Here is a 13,756-nt window from a genome sequence, read left to right as displayed (position 1 = left end):
CTATGAGGGCTGGAAGGGTTGTTGGTGGAGGTTGTTATGTCGTTGCTTGTTGGCAGGTAAGCACACCCGTCACTTGCTGACTCAGCTACGGTGCCTATACCTCTCCTACTTAGGCTGTGATGGCTTTGAGTTTCTTCATTTGACTCGCCACAGATTGTTCTACTCATTTAGCGCAACTTCGATTTTATTTTCCAGAAGATACCCAAAAACAGCCAGATACCCCTCTTTCACTGCTCGGTCGTATTCGTGACACCTTGAGCTGAAGTCACGGGCTCCATGTCTCATGACGCCTCCGCAGCTCCGACGCCAGCGCCGCTGGAAATGAGCCCACCTTGCTCCCTCTGTCCCCCGATCGCCGCCACCGGCCTCCTTCTTACTCTACACCATCAACGGTGGTGACCAAGTTGCACTCCGATATTACCTGCTCGCCCTCCTTACGACCCCGGATACCACCCTGAGTCGTTGCATCGATAATCAAACCCATTTTCCGCCAAAGTCTGACATTCGACAACGCTGCGCTACGTCACCGCCCCTTCGCCCAATCATGGCTCCCCTCGTGCTCACCGCGCGCACGCGCACGCTCATGGTCGTGCCCATCCTCCTCGCCGTCCTCACCGGCATCGCGCTCTTCGTGCACTCCGACGTCAACACGCCGCTGCTGTGGTCGCAGTGCCACGCGCGCGCGCGCCTGCCCGGCCTCAGCCGCCTGCCGCTCCTCGGCACGCCGCTCTGCTACCTCGTCAGCTTCTTCCAGGCCGCGCTCGACTCGTCGCGCACGCGCGCCGTCATGGGCGTCATCCTTGCCTTCGTCGGCGCCCTGCTGACCGTCTGCACCGCCGAGTCGGCGCGCGGCTGCAACCGCCCCGCGCGCCTCGTCGCCAACCCGACCCCCGCCTGGCTGCTCTTCAACTTCCTCGGGGGCGCGCTCGTCTGGCAGCTGCTCATCGTGCCCGCGCAGGTGCAGCGCCTGCGCAACATCTTCCTGGCCCAGAAGCTCGGCGCCACCGGTGACGACGACGAAGAGGAGGAAGTCGGCGGCGGTGATCGGCTAGAGGCACTTGGTGTCGACCTGGACCGCAACATTGCCGGCGCCGAGGTCGTGGCCATCCCCGTCGCCGTTCTGATCGGCTTCTACCTGCCCTCGGCGCTCATGCTCTCCTACAACAGCCCCGCCGCCATCGGCGCCTGGCTGCCCTTCCCGCTGTACGTCTCGCTCGTCCGGCAGGCCGTCCGCTGGGCGCTTCAGCGCGTCTGGGACAACACGGCCGAGCGCGACGTCCACCTCGAGACACACCGCCGCAGCCTCATCGCCGTGTACGGGGCGCCGGCACTATCGTCGGTGCTTGCCCATGCCGCCGTGCTTTGGAGCCTGACTCGCCCGGACGACCGCCGCGAGCTGACGCGCTCGTGCGTCAAGTTTGTCGAGATTGACTTTGCCTTTATCGCCGCCACCGTGCTCTACTGGGTCCTCGTCGAGACCAACTGGAAGGTCCCCGCGTACATGATCGGCGTCTCGGCGCTGCTCGGCCCGGGTACCGGCACGCTCGTCGGTTGGCTGCTCCGCGAGAACGTCATTGAGAAAGAGTTGGGCGCCGTGATTGACCTCGCCACCGCTGAGGACACGACCGACGAGCCGTCTGAGCAGACCCCGCTTATTTAATGGTATGGATAAGGTCTAAGAGTTGGAAATCGTAAGAAGACCTACTTTCGGGGGGGGTAGACGTCAGTGTTTGTCCGTCATTTGCTGAGTTGTAGCGTTTGACATCTTTGACATGTTTTATATCCCAGCGCACCATCACATTCAGCAATAGTCTAATCAGTTGGAAATATCGAGTGTTCTTTTATACAAGCCCGCCGTCTAAATAGTACAATGTATGTGGTATACGTAGAGGGTATGAGTACAGGCAGCGCTCTGCTGCCGCATGCTTCAGGGTGCCATTAGTTTTTCGGGATTCTAGCCAGAATGCGCTCGCGGATGATCTGAGTCGCAACGGCGCCTCCGTGCTGTAGCGTGACGGCGCCGACAATGGCCATGACGGCACCGGTGAGTACAACTTCCACGCCACTCGATTCGAGGTTGTCGACCTATTGCCATGTTAGTGAGCTGCGTAAAGAATAAAAAGTTCCGCACGGCACATACCTGACGGGGCTTCCACCGCACGGCGGAGTCCAGGCCGACCGATCTGGCCAGCGCGGCCAGCTGCTCCTTGCCGACCGTGTCGCGCGCGTCGTGCACATTCAAGTTATCCACCGGCGTGAGCTTCGGGTGCTCAAACGCTTCCCTATCGAACTCGTCCGTCTGCCGCGCCTTGGGGTCCGCCGGCCGGCTCACAATATCCTTGACAGCCTCCAGGTCGAGCGCCATACGACCTGTATCTCGTTAGCCCCCCTTTCTCTCCCCTCCCCCGGCAATTCTGTTCTCCCAATCTCCATTGCTACGTACCAACTAGTGCCAATCGGTCGTTGAAGCCTCTGCGCCCCTGGTCGAAGCTCTTGTGCGTGACCGCCAGCCACTTGAGCTCGTCCGGGAGCATCTTGCTGCCCCCCTGGCCGAGCAGCCGCTCGTACATCTGGTCCAGGCGCGCCGGGTCGTTGTTGACCGCCCACACCTTGTTCCGCGGGTTCTTGGCAAAGTCCATCGGCAGGGCCGCCTTCATGCCCGCGGGCGTGCGGCTCCATCGCGGCGCCGACTCCTGGGACTCGGAAATTTTGAACGATTCGGGCGTCTCGGTGGCGGTTGTCGTGGTGTACGTGCGCGCGCAAGGGAAAAGCACGCGCGCGGCTTGCCGGCTGCGCAGCAGACTTGTCCGGCACGGTTGCAGGGCCATCGTGTGTTGTGTGGTTGGACTTGACAACGTCTCGAGGCTTTCACATATGATGGTCTTTGCTAAAGTTGCAACTTTCCTGGAGGTAAAATTCTGCACGTGACCTAGTGACATGGATTGTGGCTGCTGTGGCGCAAGCTCTCTCCAACATTCCACACGACCAACCACAACCACTATGCAATGAAATGAACAGAAAATTTTGTTATTATCAAATGAATTCTCTATTTCTAATTCTCTTGGAACTGGTTATAGGCTCCTTTCTACTGGAAACGTGGATTGTGCATTGAAGATATCTCAGAACGCTGCGCCACAAGTGACGTCGCGTTGGAAGCTTAATTGCAAACGCGTTTCACGCGCCCGCCCTTGTCCTCGTTCTTCCTTTTCCATTCGATAATTTCGGAGCTGGACGACAAGGCAAGAATGACTGCTGCTGAGCGTACAGATAATGGCCTACAAGCCAGATTGGGGCCAGTCCTGCCGAAAGGCCACCAATTCGGCATCTTTCACCTCTCCACGCCGCCCACCAAGAGTGCCGCTCTGTACTCGGCGCCGCCCAACGAACGACCGGACCGGACCTTTTGCGAGAGTCACTTCCTCGCCGTTTCCATCAAAATCCCGAAAAATGATGGGGTAGCTCTGCTAGACGAGAATCAAAGGGATGTTCTCATTCTGGGCGTGGAGATTCTCATCTACTCAACTATGCATACTACGACACTCTTCGTCTCCAAGGCCGACTCGACGGGATACTTGCACTTACTTAAGCTTCCCAAGGGAACACCAAGTCCCATACGGGAGGTTTGCGGCGCATTTCTATCGCACCTGGTCGATAACCGAAGGCGCGAGGGCAAACAATTCATCGTCAGCCTGTTTGCACGTGCGCAATCACAGTACCTCTTCCCCGGGAGCGTCGAGAATAGCGGAAAGCATGTGCTGGATGACCGCGGACTGGTTAAGTGGTGGTGTCGCGTCCTCAGTCCGCTACTAGAAACATCGCCCAAAGGAGACTTGCAGCCATGGGGCAGCGTGAAAGGGTATCTAGTCGTGCCAGGCTTGGAAGAATACGAGACAAGGGCGTTTCTACCACGCGCGTCGCTGCCCTCGTGGTCACTCACGCACCCTTTGGAGAGAATATCACATTATACAAAGGAGCTCGACTGGGTGCCCCCGCGGTGCTTGATTCCACGGTACCCCGACGACCCGAAGTCGAGGTTTCGAGACGAGCTGGACGAAGAGGCGGCGCAGACGGGGGGGATGCGCAAGGCGGGCGCGTGGCAAAGCGTCAAGACGCTGGACGTGTTCTGGGAGATGATGGCATTCCGGCAAGAATGCTCCAGCGGTCGCATGACTGGCTTCATATGGGTCGTGTTCGACGACGACCCGCAAGACGGCAGCGCTCCACGCGCGCCCGACACGCCGCGCAAGCCGCGGCCCAGCGCTGCCGCCGCGTCGCAGAGGGCGACCGAGAAGCGCGCGCGGGACAAGAAGAAGCTGCGAGAGAAGCAGGCGAGGGCGAAGCGCAAGCTGCGCGGACCCATCGTCACGCGGCCGCCGCGCGTCAAGACGGAGCACAAGAACTACCTGCTGGCGCGGTGCCCGACGGCGACGCCGCACTACGCGTGGCCGGCAGGCGGCCGCGGCGAGCGCATCGTCGGCGAGGGCGTGTACCGGCGCATCGTGGAGCTGCTCCTGCACCTCGACTTCGCGACGCTCGACAAGGCAGCGGGCAGCACGCGGCGGTGGGTCGGCGAGGTGGCCATGGGGAGCCCGGCCACTTGGGGCTACGAGGTGACGGGCACGATGGAGGCGGTTCCTCCCGCGGATGTCGGGAAGGGCGGCGGCGATGGCGTGGCAGTGAATAATCTGTCAGGGCTGCTGGTGAAGAGGAAGAGGAGCGCGGCGGAGGACGGCGCGGCCAAGACGACCACGGAGGCCGCGCCGGAGGGTGAGGAGGCCACTGCGGTCAACGTGCTCGCCGCAGGGCTGGTGAGGAAAAAGGCCAAGTCGGAGGCGCCTGAGGAAGCAAGCGTGCAGGTCCTCTCTGCTGGCCTGGTGCGCAAAAAGGACAAGGCGTAACTTTGCGTGAGTTGATGTAGTCTGTTGGTATGGGTTTAGGTTGTTGTCGGGATCTTGCTCCAGTGTATGATAGTCGCAGAGAGACAGAGGCGAAGACCAAATAATTTACAATCGACAATTATACTACATAGTTTCTTATAGAATCGGAGAGTAGCCGCGTCATGGCCCCATCGAGCCGAACGAATCAATGGGCGCCCATGGCCAACGTGTATCGTCTGGGGATGGATGGGATGAAGCTTTCGTGCTATGGAGCGACCGGTTATCGCTAGATGATGCCGGGTCCCAAGCTAACACGCACCATGATTTTTTTAAAAGTGGAGGAGAAAGCCCACCCACGTTTTTGATCCCTTTTCTTCGGGTGATTTTTCTTTGATTTACTTACTGTTGCCCCCTGCTGAGAGTGGACAACTTCTCGGCTGGCTTGAACCCTGTGATTGTGATATTGGCCTTCATTCTTGGGACGAGGGATGGCTGAGAGAGAGTGACAGCCACCAGACTCGGTGATTTTGCTGTATTCGGGCCGTGGGGGTATGTACACACGAATATTACTGACTCTTCATTGGTATCCTACTGGTAGTATTGGCGGTGGGGTGTTGCTTTGGGGTTTCTTGGCTGGTCGTGGGTTTTGCGCCGAAAGTCTCTTGGCAGTGGTTCGTATAGTTTGGTTGGTGGCTGCAGCTCGGTGCGCGCTCGCCACGATGCCGAGAGCCACATGAGTAGGAGAACAAGCTCAAGAGGTTTCCTGCTCTTTTAAACTCAAAGGAGAAAACCAGCCAAGAATTACTGACCTGGTTGGCTACTCCCCTACACTCGCTTCTAAATAGACTCAGACCACACGAACTTAGACGGGAATAGTCCGCGGCAAAGTCAACTAACTCGAAGAATGGTCTGATCATGGACAGGCGCGGCCACTGCTAGCTCGCGTGCTCAATCGACAACCTTAATCATGTGTCAGTTCCCACTGTTCCCCGTCACCGAAGCAACCCCCCTGTTCCTTGCTCGGGCCGCTGAGGCGCATTTTCCAGTTTCTATGATCCCATGTAACAATCATATTCCTTATTAGTTACCACTCAAGGACCGAATAGGAAAGGATGCATTCAATGGTGACAAGCCACCAGCCTCACGGCGCGCGGCTACACAACCACACCACTTACATACATGGACCGTGTCTCACATGCAAGACAAAGAAGACATACATAAACTGCGCCGAAGCAGGCTGCGAGATCCCAAAGTATTTCGGTCAGCGGGGTACCCAGACATTGGGGGCGACATACGCCACGGAGCTGCGCGAGAATTATATATAAATATTTTTTTTCTTTCTTTTTCTCTTCAGCCTTGGCAAGATATACTTGTCGCACATTGACTAGCTAGCCTCTTCACCCCAACATACTCCCCGCGCTTCCAAAGAAACAGACGTCAAGTGAGCACGTGCATCAATATACACCTTCTACAGGGATATACAGGCAGAATCTACCTAGCCCATGGGGATGACCATGGGGAATGGGATGGGGGAAAAGCACTGCAACATTTGGCCGAGCGGATCCATGAGCCCACTGGCACAACGGCCGTCTCTGCAAGGATATCCATGGCTCAAGCTTTTTCAACTCTCTCGAATTTTCTGGCCTTTTCCCTAGCTTGCAAAGACATCAGGCTATGAGGCCAAATTGTTAATTCTTTTGATCCCCTGTCCTGCTTGTCTGCAGGTGGTTCGTGCCCTTCGCTGCTGCCCGTCCTTATAACCTCCCCATAAAACCACCTCTTCTCTTTTTTTCGACTCTTTTTTTTTCTGCTCCGTCAGGATACCCTCTCCAACACTCATCCCCTTCCAGCTTCTACGTGGAGACACCAAAGACACCAAAAATGTTTGGCTTTGGCAAGAAGAACGAGTCCGAGCCGACGGTCGTCGCCGACGTCGATGCCGAGAACAATGCCCCCCGAAAGGGCTGGAAAGAGACCATGATGCCCGTCTTTGCCTGCGGTTCCGGCCTCTTTTCCGACGGTTACATCAACAATGTGCGCATCTCGACCTCGAATATCCCCTCACCTCGTTCCCCCTCCAGCTGACACGGGAAAACAAACAGGTCATCGGCTCTGTCAACACCATCCTCACCACCCAATACGGCGTCATCTACACCAAGTCCTCGGCCTCCCAATACGTCGCCAGCATCGCCTTTGCCGGCATCGTCGTCGGCCAGCTGCTCTTTGGCTACCTCTCCGATCGCTGGTCCCGCGCCAACTCGCTCACCCTCTCCACCATCATCCTCATCGTCTTCACGGCCCTAGCCACCGGCTCCTACTGGAAGGGCGAAGCGCTCGGCATGTTCAGCATGTTGACGGCCTGGCGCTTCTTCGTCGGTGTCGGCATAGGAGGTGCGCCCTTCTCTTTCCATCACTCCATCAGCAGGCTTCCTAACATTCTCTGTCTCTAGGTGAATACCCCGCGGGAAGTGTTGGAGCCGCAGAATCGACCGGCGAGCTCAAGGCCGGTACGCGCCATCGCTGGTTCATCCTCTTTACCAACACCATGATCAACGGCGGTTTCGTCACTGGCGCCTTCATCCCATGCAAGTCAAACTCAGAAATCCCAGAAACAAAACCACGGCTAACATTTTTCAGTCGTGATTGCCTCGGCTTCCAGCAACTACGAGGTCATGTGGCGCACTTCCCTCGGCGTAGGCGTCATCTTCCCGCTCGTCCTCCTCTACCTTCGTTTCAAGCTTGAGGAGCCCGAAGACTTCAGCAAGAACTCGATGCGCCAAAACACACCCTACCTCCTCGTCTTCAGGTTTTATGGCTTTCGCCTCTTCTGTGTCTCCCTCGTCTGGTTCCTCTACAACGTACGTGTTGCCCTTCCTCCCCCGCTCTCCCCTCGCTCCTAACCTCGCCTCACAGTTCTCCGTATACGCTTTCGGTATCTATTCCTCCAAGATCCTTGTCGACATCTACGGCGAGGGCGCGCCGCTCTCCAAGATCTTTGGCTGGAACACCGTCATCACTTTGTTCTACCTCCCCGGATCCATCCTCGGCGCCTTCATCTCCGACTGGATCGGCCCTAAGCACGCCCTCGCCTTTGGCGTCCTAGCCCAAGCCCTCGTCGGCTTCATCATGGCCGGCGTCTACGCCAAGATTTCTCAGCACGTCGCCGCCTTCGCCATCGTGTACGGCGTCTTCCTCTCCCTCGGTGAGATCGGCCCCGGCAACAACATCGGCCTGCTCGCCGCCAAGACGTGCGCCACGGGCGTGCGCGGTCGCTACTACGGCATCGCCGCCGCCGTCGGCAAGATCGGCGCTTTCATCGGCACCTACGTCTTTCCCGAAATCTCCAAGGCTGGCGGCAGCAACGCCACCAAGTCGGCCCAGTACCCCTTCTGGGTCGCCTCCAGCCTCTGCGTGCTCTCGGCCATCGTCACCCTCACCCTCGTGCCCACCGTCGGCCAGGACACCATATCCAAGGAGGACGAGCGCTTCCGTGCGTACCTTGAGAGCCGCGGCTGGGACACGACGCAGCTCGGTCTCGCCAAGACACCCGCCTCCGAGACCCCAGAGACGGTGGTTGTTTCCAAGGCCAGCGAGAAACAGTAGAGCCCATGGTGCTGTTGTTGTTCAATTCGTTTAATTCGAGCAGACGATTAACGTTGTAGTAGTATTGCCACGACAGTTCTTTCATCGCGTATACCCTTGTTATGGATGCTGACATTATTACGTGCACATCAATGGATGATATTGGAATAGCCGCAGACATGATAGATTAGACAATTGGGGGATAACATTGGAATAGACGCTAGCATGATTCATTCATAAATGCATAATATACTTTTGTAGATCCAGCGAGGCACTATTCAGGAAAGGCAGCACAAATTCGTCCCTGCTCGCGAAACCGCACAGGCCAAACTTTATCAGAAGAATAAAAGACTGTACCTCGCTCCGAATAACGATACGACACCATGCTACTACGCAGGGGGTCCGTTTTGCGTATCATCGGGGAACAGGTTGCTCGAGTGCCAGCTCCACAGGGGCGCGAGCCCGCCAATGTCAGCCTCGGTCAGGTTGGATAGGTTGAGTTCCGGTACGATGTGCTCCTGCTGCTGGCCGATATAGAGCTCGCGCGGCTGTGGCACGACGTTGACGGGCACGTTGTGACCCAAAATGGAGTAGGAGATGACGGGCGCAATGGGTCCAGCCGGAGCGTCCCAGAGGTTGGCAATGGCTGGGACGCCGTCGGCGACATTCATGTTGAAAATCCCGGTGCCTAGAGGCGGCGGCTGCGCGTAGCCGACGGGCTGTACGGCAGGGCCGGGCTGAGGCGAGTTATAGTCTAGAGGCGGGTTCGGTTCGAGAGACGGCGGCATACTTGGGTGCATTAGCTGGAAGTAGCTGGGGTTGGCCATGGGCATGGGTATTTGCATGTGCATCGTGGACTGCTGCGGCATGCTATGACCATTTTGGTCACCGGCCATTCGTGGCATTGGTTGATGGGCCATTTGTGGAGCGTTCACCCTGGGCACGGGCTGCACCATTGTATGCGCTGCGGCAGACGCACTAACATGAGCAGGCATCGGGGGAGCCGTGGCCGGAGGGTGACTGTACGCATCCAATTGTGGTGGGAGGTTGCTGTAGCCGTCAAAGTTGGTCGAGGAAATGCTGTAACTATCTGGGTTTGCTTGTTCAGAAGACACATATCCAGCAGATGAGGACTGTGAAGTGTTGGCACCCGGCATGGACTGTGAGGCGGTACCATTTGGCAAGGACTGCGAAGCGTTGGAAGCGACCTTAGTAGACGCACGCGACTGGTTTATCTTGGGCGCTGCACCTTTTTGCTTTGTGGAGGCAGCGGCGGGGGAGGCCTTAGATGAAGTGGATTGCGATGGCGCGACAGGCACAATCTTTGTGCGCTTCCGACCCGTGTCACCAGACTCTTTTGACGCGCTGGGCTTCTTGAGCTTCTTGGTGAGGCGGTACAGAATGTCATGAGACATCTTGGCTGTCTCTGAGATGTTGACCAAAGCCTTGAGCATAGCAGTAGACTCCGCAATAGCATGCAAGACGTCCTCTTTATTCTCGATGGTGTTGGCGTGGTCCTTTACCAGAGCAGTACAAAGGATAGCAGCGGTGTCGAAGATGGAAAACACGATAAAATGCAGACGCCCGTCTCTGCCATTGATTTTATCAACCCATTTCCGCTGTGTCTTGAGGAGGATCAGCGAAAAGAATAGTCCGTCTGCGCGGCAAGTCAGGTCATCCGCGGGAGAGTCTTTTGTGTATGATTTGACCATGTAATGACGGATAGGGTTCAGAATCAACAAACAGGCCATGGTGTAAAGGTAGAATCTGTGGGGGAAGATCCAGGGGTGAACAGAATCCCTCGACATGTCCGGGTCGTAAAAGTCGTAAATCTTGGGGAAGCGGCGGACCCAGGAAAGGATGATTTCCTTGTATTCCTGGACCTCCTGGGTTGAAATAATATTTTTGGGTGCTCCAAAGCGTGTTGCCAGCTCACGAGTCAGCTGGGACTGCATCTTCATATGCTCCATTGGGGAAGGGTCGTAGTTCTCCAGAGTGAGTTCAGGAAGTTCGGCAGTGCAGCCACCACGGTCAATGAGTTTGGGGCGGGACAAACCCGAAGATATTTGCCTATTGAGCATTAGAAAAGTAAACATTAAATGTAGATGCAGAGTTCTTACCAATCCCAGGTGTCAAGGATGCACCAAAGACGTCGACGCATCTCGCGGTCGAAGTCGGACACCGCGTTCGGCTTGGGCTCGATGTGCAGTTCAAGCTCCTTGGCCTCAAGTATTGCCTGGTTCAGGACATGCCAGGCTTCCACAAACCGAGCCTCAGCCTTGTACCAATAACAAGAGTGAATCAAGCGCTGAACATTCATCATGTGGTAGTGGCCGACGGGAATGACGCCAGAAAGCTCACGTACGGCGGCATGAATCTTGTCAGATACAGGATGGATGGGCTCTCGATACTCGGCCAGTACTGCCCTTTCCAAGTCATCCGCAACATGTTGGATGGTGCAAGAGCAGAGCATGGCGAGCAGGCAAGTGTATTGCAGGGAGATGGGCTTGCTTTGTGCGCGACGGTCCCACCAGATATGATACTCCTGCAAAAATAGGGGAGGATATATTATGTAGTAGTGAAAGTTGACATCGTTGATGAACAGTTGGATGAGATCGTCTGTGTAGTGTCAGAAAGGTGTAACGACGCATTATCGGCGGGGTTCATTGGTACCCATTAACCGTCGCTGGGGCAGTAACTCAATAAGGCGATCAAATTGGATTGAAGAGCCAAGTTGGACCATGTCCAAGGTCTGTTCCGGGGGCGCATCTTCCTATTACAGATGTGAGGAGAGGTTCACCTAGCGCGAGGCTTCTTTCTACTGGACGTACCCTGGGAGCGCTGTCGATGCCTAGATTTATAAAGGTACGTTCGGCCAGGACCTCGAAAACCTGGCCCTCGCTGGCATTGAGATTGGCTCGATTGGCCGAGTGATCCGGAAAGATATCGACCTTGTCCGAGGCGGAGGCAGATTCCCCTTGGACTGAGCTTTCGTTGTAGCGACAGCCATCGGGAACCTTACGACGGCGGCAGCTGTCACAGGGCCATTCACGATTGCACTAAGGAAAGATTGTGTTAGTGGATGGCAGGTTGACACAAATTCCTAGGCGAATAGACACAGTTGTGGCGACTTTGGGAGAAGAGAGAGTCTCAATGTTGCCCAAAGGAGGACGACGGTTGAGATGGAGATGGGAGCTAGGAGCACCGGCAGCTGGCGGCGTGGGACTGGGTGTGAACGATCCGACAGGGCTGTAGATTCGATCGGAACTTGCCTTTTGTTTCCTGCGCTGGCATTCGACGCAGGCAGATCGATAATACCCTGTCTCGCAAAGGATAATATTGGAACTCATGGAGGGCGATAGATGATGGTTCCTGGGACAGGAGCATGGGAGTCCGAGATCTTTCGGGGAGGAGGAGGGAGTTAGGGCGGAAAATGGAAACGGGAGCGGAGGAGCAGGGCCAAAGGTAGCAGGAGAGGAACGGCAGTTTGAGCAGAGGTAGTACTGGTAGGTATGCAACGTCAGGGACTGTGACGAGTTAATTGGCAAGGCTGGCTGGCTGTAAGCCCACAAGGCAGGTCCTATGTAAATGCAGCTGGCGTTGGTGTATCCGTATCGTAAGGTAGTGCCGTTTGTGGTGGGGTAAGGTGGTAGTTAAAAGAAGAGGAACTCGGACAGATGAGGAAGGGGGCTCGAGACGGGCTGACGGGGGCAGTTAAGTGCGTACCGAGCTAGACGCGGTTATGGCATATTTAACGAAGTTGTATTCAAGTTTGATTGGCGATTAAAGAGTCACGGAGCTGCATTTGCCAAGCCATAATGTGCGAGAACGGAGGAGATGCGAGGTGGTTTATTGAGAGGGAGGCCTGACTCTGTATGCCGTGTGTGTGAATGCCTACTCGATTTGAGGTTGCGCGGGTTGCGGTGGTTGAAGCTGTATGTGGGGCGTCGGACACGGGATGGAGGGGGGTGGAGGGCATGGAGGGGCGAAGTGGAGGAAAAAAGAGGGGACAAGGTGCCGGATTAGTATTTCAATTATTAGCCCTGGCAGCTGGCCAGCGGCCGGCGAGCGATTGGTGGACAGCTGGCAGATTGTCGTGGCAGCCGAAATGTTTTGTGGCAACTGGCAGGCAATCGAAATTAAGCTCGCGGCTGGCACGAAACAGTGTATGTACGTACTGTACAAACGGCAAGCCGAGTGAACGAAGGGAGGGAGATTGAAATGCACACTGACGGGAAACCTCCAAGACAGGGATCAAGTAATGAAGCCCGAAGTGAGCTACTCGAAAGAAACACCACCCACCGATAAGTAGTACCGCCTGCACGTATGAGGATCACAATGCACGCCGGCATAACACACAGCAGGGTGCCGGTACAATGGAACGCTAAAATCCAAATGCTACGTCGGTGAAGCAACAATCTTGCTTGGGCCACGTTGAGCTGATGGCTCCAAACCCCCAGCCCAAGCCAAGCGAATGAGTTCAAGTCGAAGCCAAGTCTACTAAAAATAAAGCTCGCCGCGCTAATCAAAGACTAGAGAAGCGGCGAAGAAGAAACATTCTGAAGAAGAAGAAACATTCTGAAGAAGAAGAAACAAGGAAAATTCCGTTTCTACAAGTGTTTGGGCCAAGAAATTTAGTGTGCACCGAGCCCCGGGTCGCCGGTACCAGCTACATACATATATACATAATAACAGTCCACGTATCCGTACATACAATAAAAACCCCCACAACATGGGCATTTCACAACTCATGCGGCTTTTGAATTTCCCATGCTCTTCCATTCCCCCGTCTCGGCCACTCCTCTCTCTGACAACGTACCGATCTTCGCAGCATTCTACATTCGTGGGCATCGGTTATCCACTGTGGCCCGGTAGATCAACCATCCGTCCACTCGGCATCCAAGCCACACCTGAGCCCTGTCCCCAACCGAAGACCGCCCAGCTCACTGCACGCCGTACGCCGCACGCCGGTTGATCGTCGCAATCCCTCCCTCCTACGGCTTCTTGCCCGCGACAGGGGCGTCCCATCACAAATGACAGATTCGTGTCTTGGTTCGTCCTGCACGTCGCGACGATTCCGGTCAACGGCTTTTTTCTGGAGAGCGCCCCGCACCGTTGAGCAGGTTCCCTGCGCGGTCGACAAGCCCTCAACGGTTTTGCACCCAGGAGGCAAGTTGAGATGCTGGACCAATACGCACTTGTACGGAGGAGTATGTACTTTGAACTCCAAAAATAAATATCAAGGTTAACCATGACAACAAGAAAAAACTGTAGCTATTTTTCTCCAAATACTACAC

General features: G+C 55.9%; 5 protein-coding genes across 5 annotated transcripts; 3 read left to right on the top strand and 2 right to left on the bottom strand.

Moving 5' to 3' along the window:
• Positions 1-544: 544 nt before the first annotated feature.
• Positions 545-1,660, top strand: ISF_01122 (hypothetical protein; the record flags this gene model as incomplete). Its single annotated transcript, XM_018844729.1, has 1 exon — positions 545-1,660. The coding sequence occupies one exon, from the start codon at positions 545-547 to the stop codon at positions 1,658-1,660; it is 1,116 nt and encodes a 371-aa protein (XP_018709179.1).
• A 278-nt stretch (positions 1,661-1,938) lies between these two features.
• On the bottom strand, positions 1,939-2,828 carry ISF_01121 (RNase III domain protein; the record flags this gene model as incomplete). Its single annotated transcript, XM_018844728.1, has 3 exons — positions 1,939-2,085; positions 2,141-2,370; positions 2,444-2,828. 3 exons carry the CDS (start codon positions 2,826-2,828, stop codon positions 1,939-1,941), a joined length of 762 nt encoding a protein of 253 aa, XP_018709178.1.
• A 417-nt stretch (positions 2,829-3,245) lies between these two features.
• On the top strand, positions 3,246-4,898 carry ISF_01120 (DNA damage response protein Rtt109; the record flags this gene model as incomplete). The annotated part of the gene is made up of 1 exon (XM_018844727.1): positions 3,246-4,898. One exon carries the CDS (start codon positions 3,246-3,248, stop codon positions 4,896-4,898), a length of 1,653 nt encoding a protein of 550 aa, XP_018709177.1.
• Positions 4,899-6,758: 1,860 nt separating this feature from the next.
• On the top strand, positions 6,759-8,480 carry ISF_01119 (MFS phospholipid transporter Git1; the record flags this gene model as incomplete). The annotated part of the gene is made up of 5 exons (XM_018844726.1): positions 6,759-6,911; positions 6,980-7,268; positions 7,328-7,384; positions 7,515-7,735; positions 7,791-8,480. The coding sequence occupies 5 exons, from the start codon at positions 6,759-6,761 to the stop codon at positions 8,478-8,480; spliced, it is 1,410 nt and encodes a 469-aa protein (XP_018709176.1).
• Positions 8,481-8,848: 368 nt separating this feature from the next.
• ISF_01118 (Fungal specific transcription factor) lies at positions 8,849-11,809 on the bottom strand (the record flags this gene model as incomplete). Its single annotated transcript, XM_018844725.1, has 5 exons — positions 8,849-10,529; positions 10,580-11,078; positions 11,133-11,232; positions 11,291-11,518; positions 11,579-11,809. The coding sequence occupies 5 exons, from the start codon at positions 11,807-11,809 to the stop codon at positions 8,849-8,851; spliced, it is 2,739 nt and encodes a 912-aa protein (XP_018709175.1).
• Between the last annotated feature and the right edge of the window lie 1,947 nt (positions 11,810-13,756).

Source organism: Cordyceps fumosorosea, assembly GCF_001636725.1.
Source record: "Cordyceps fumosorosea ARSEF 2679 chromosome Unknown scaffold_1, whole genome shotgun sequence".
In the NCBI taxonomy this organism is placed as follows: domain Eukaryota; kingdom Fungi; phylum Ascomycota; class Sordariomycetes; order Hypocreales; family Cordycipitaceae; genus Cordyceps; species Cordyceps fumosorosea.
This window is presented reverse-complemented; position numbering and strand designations above follow the sequence as displayed.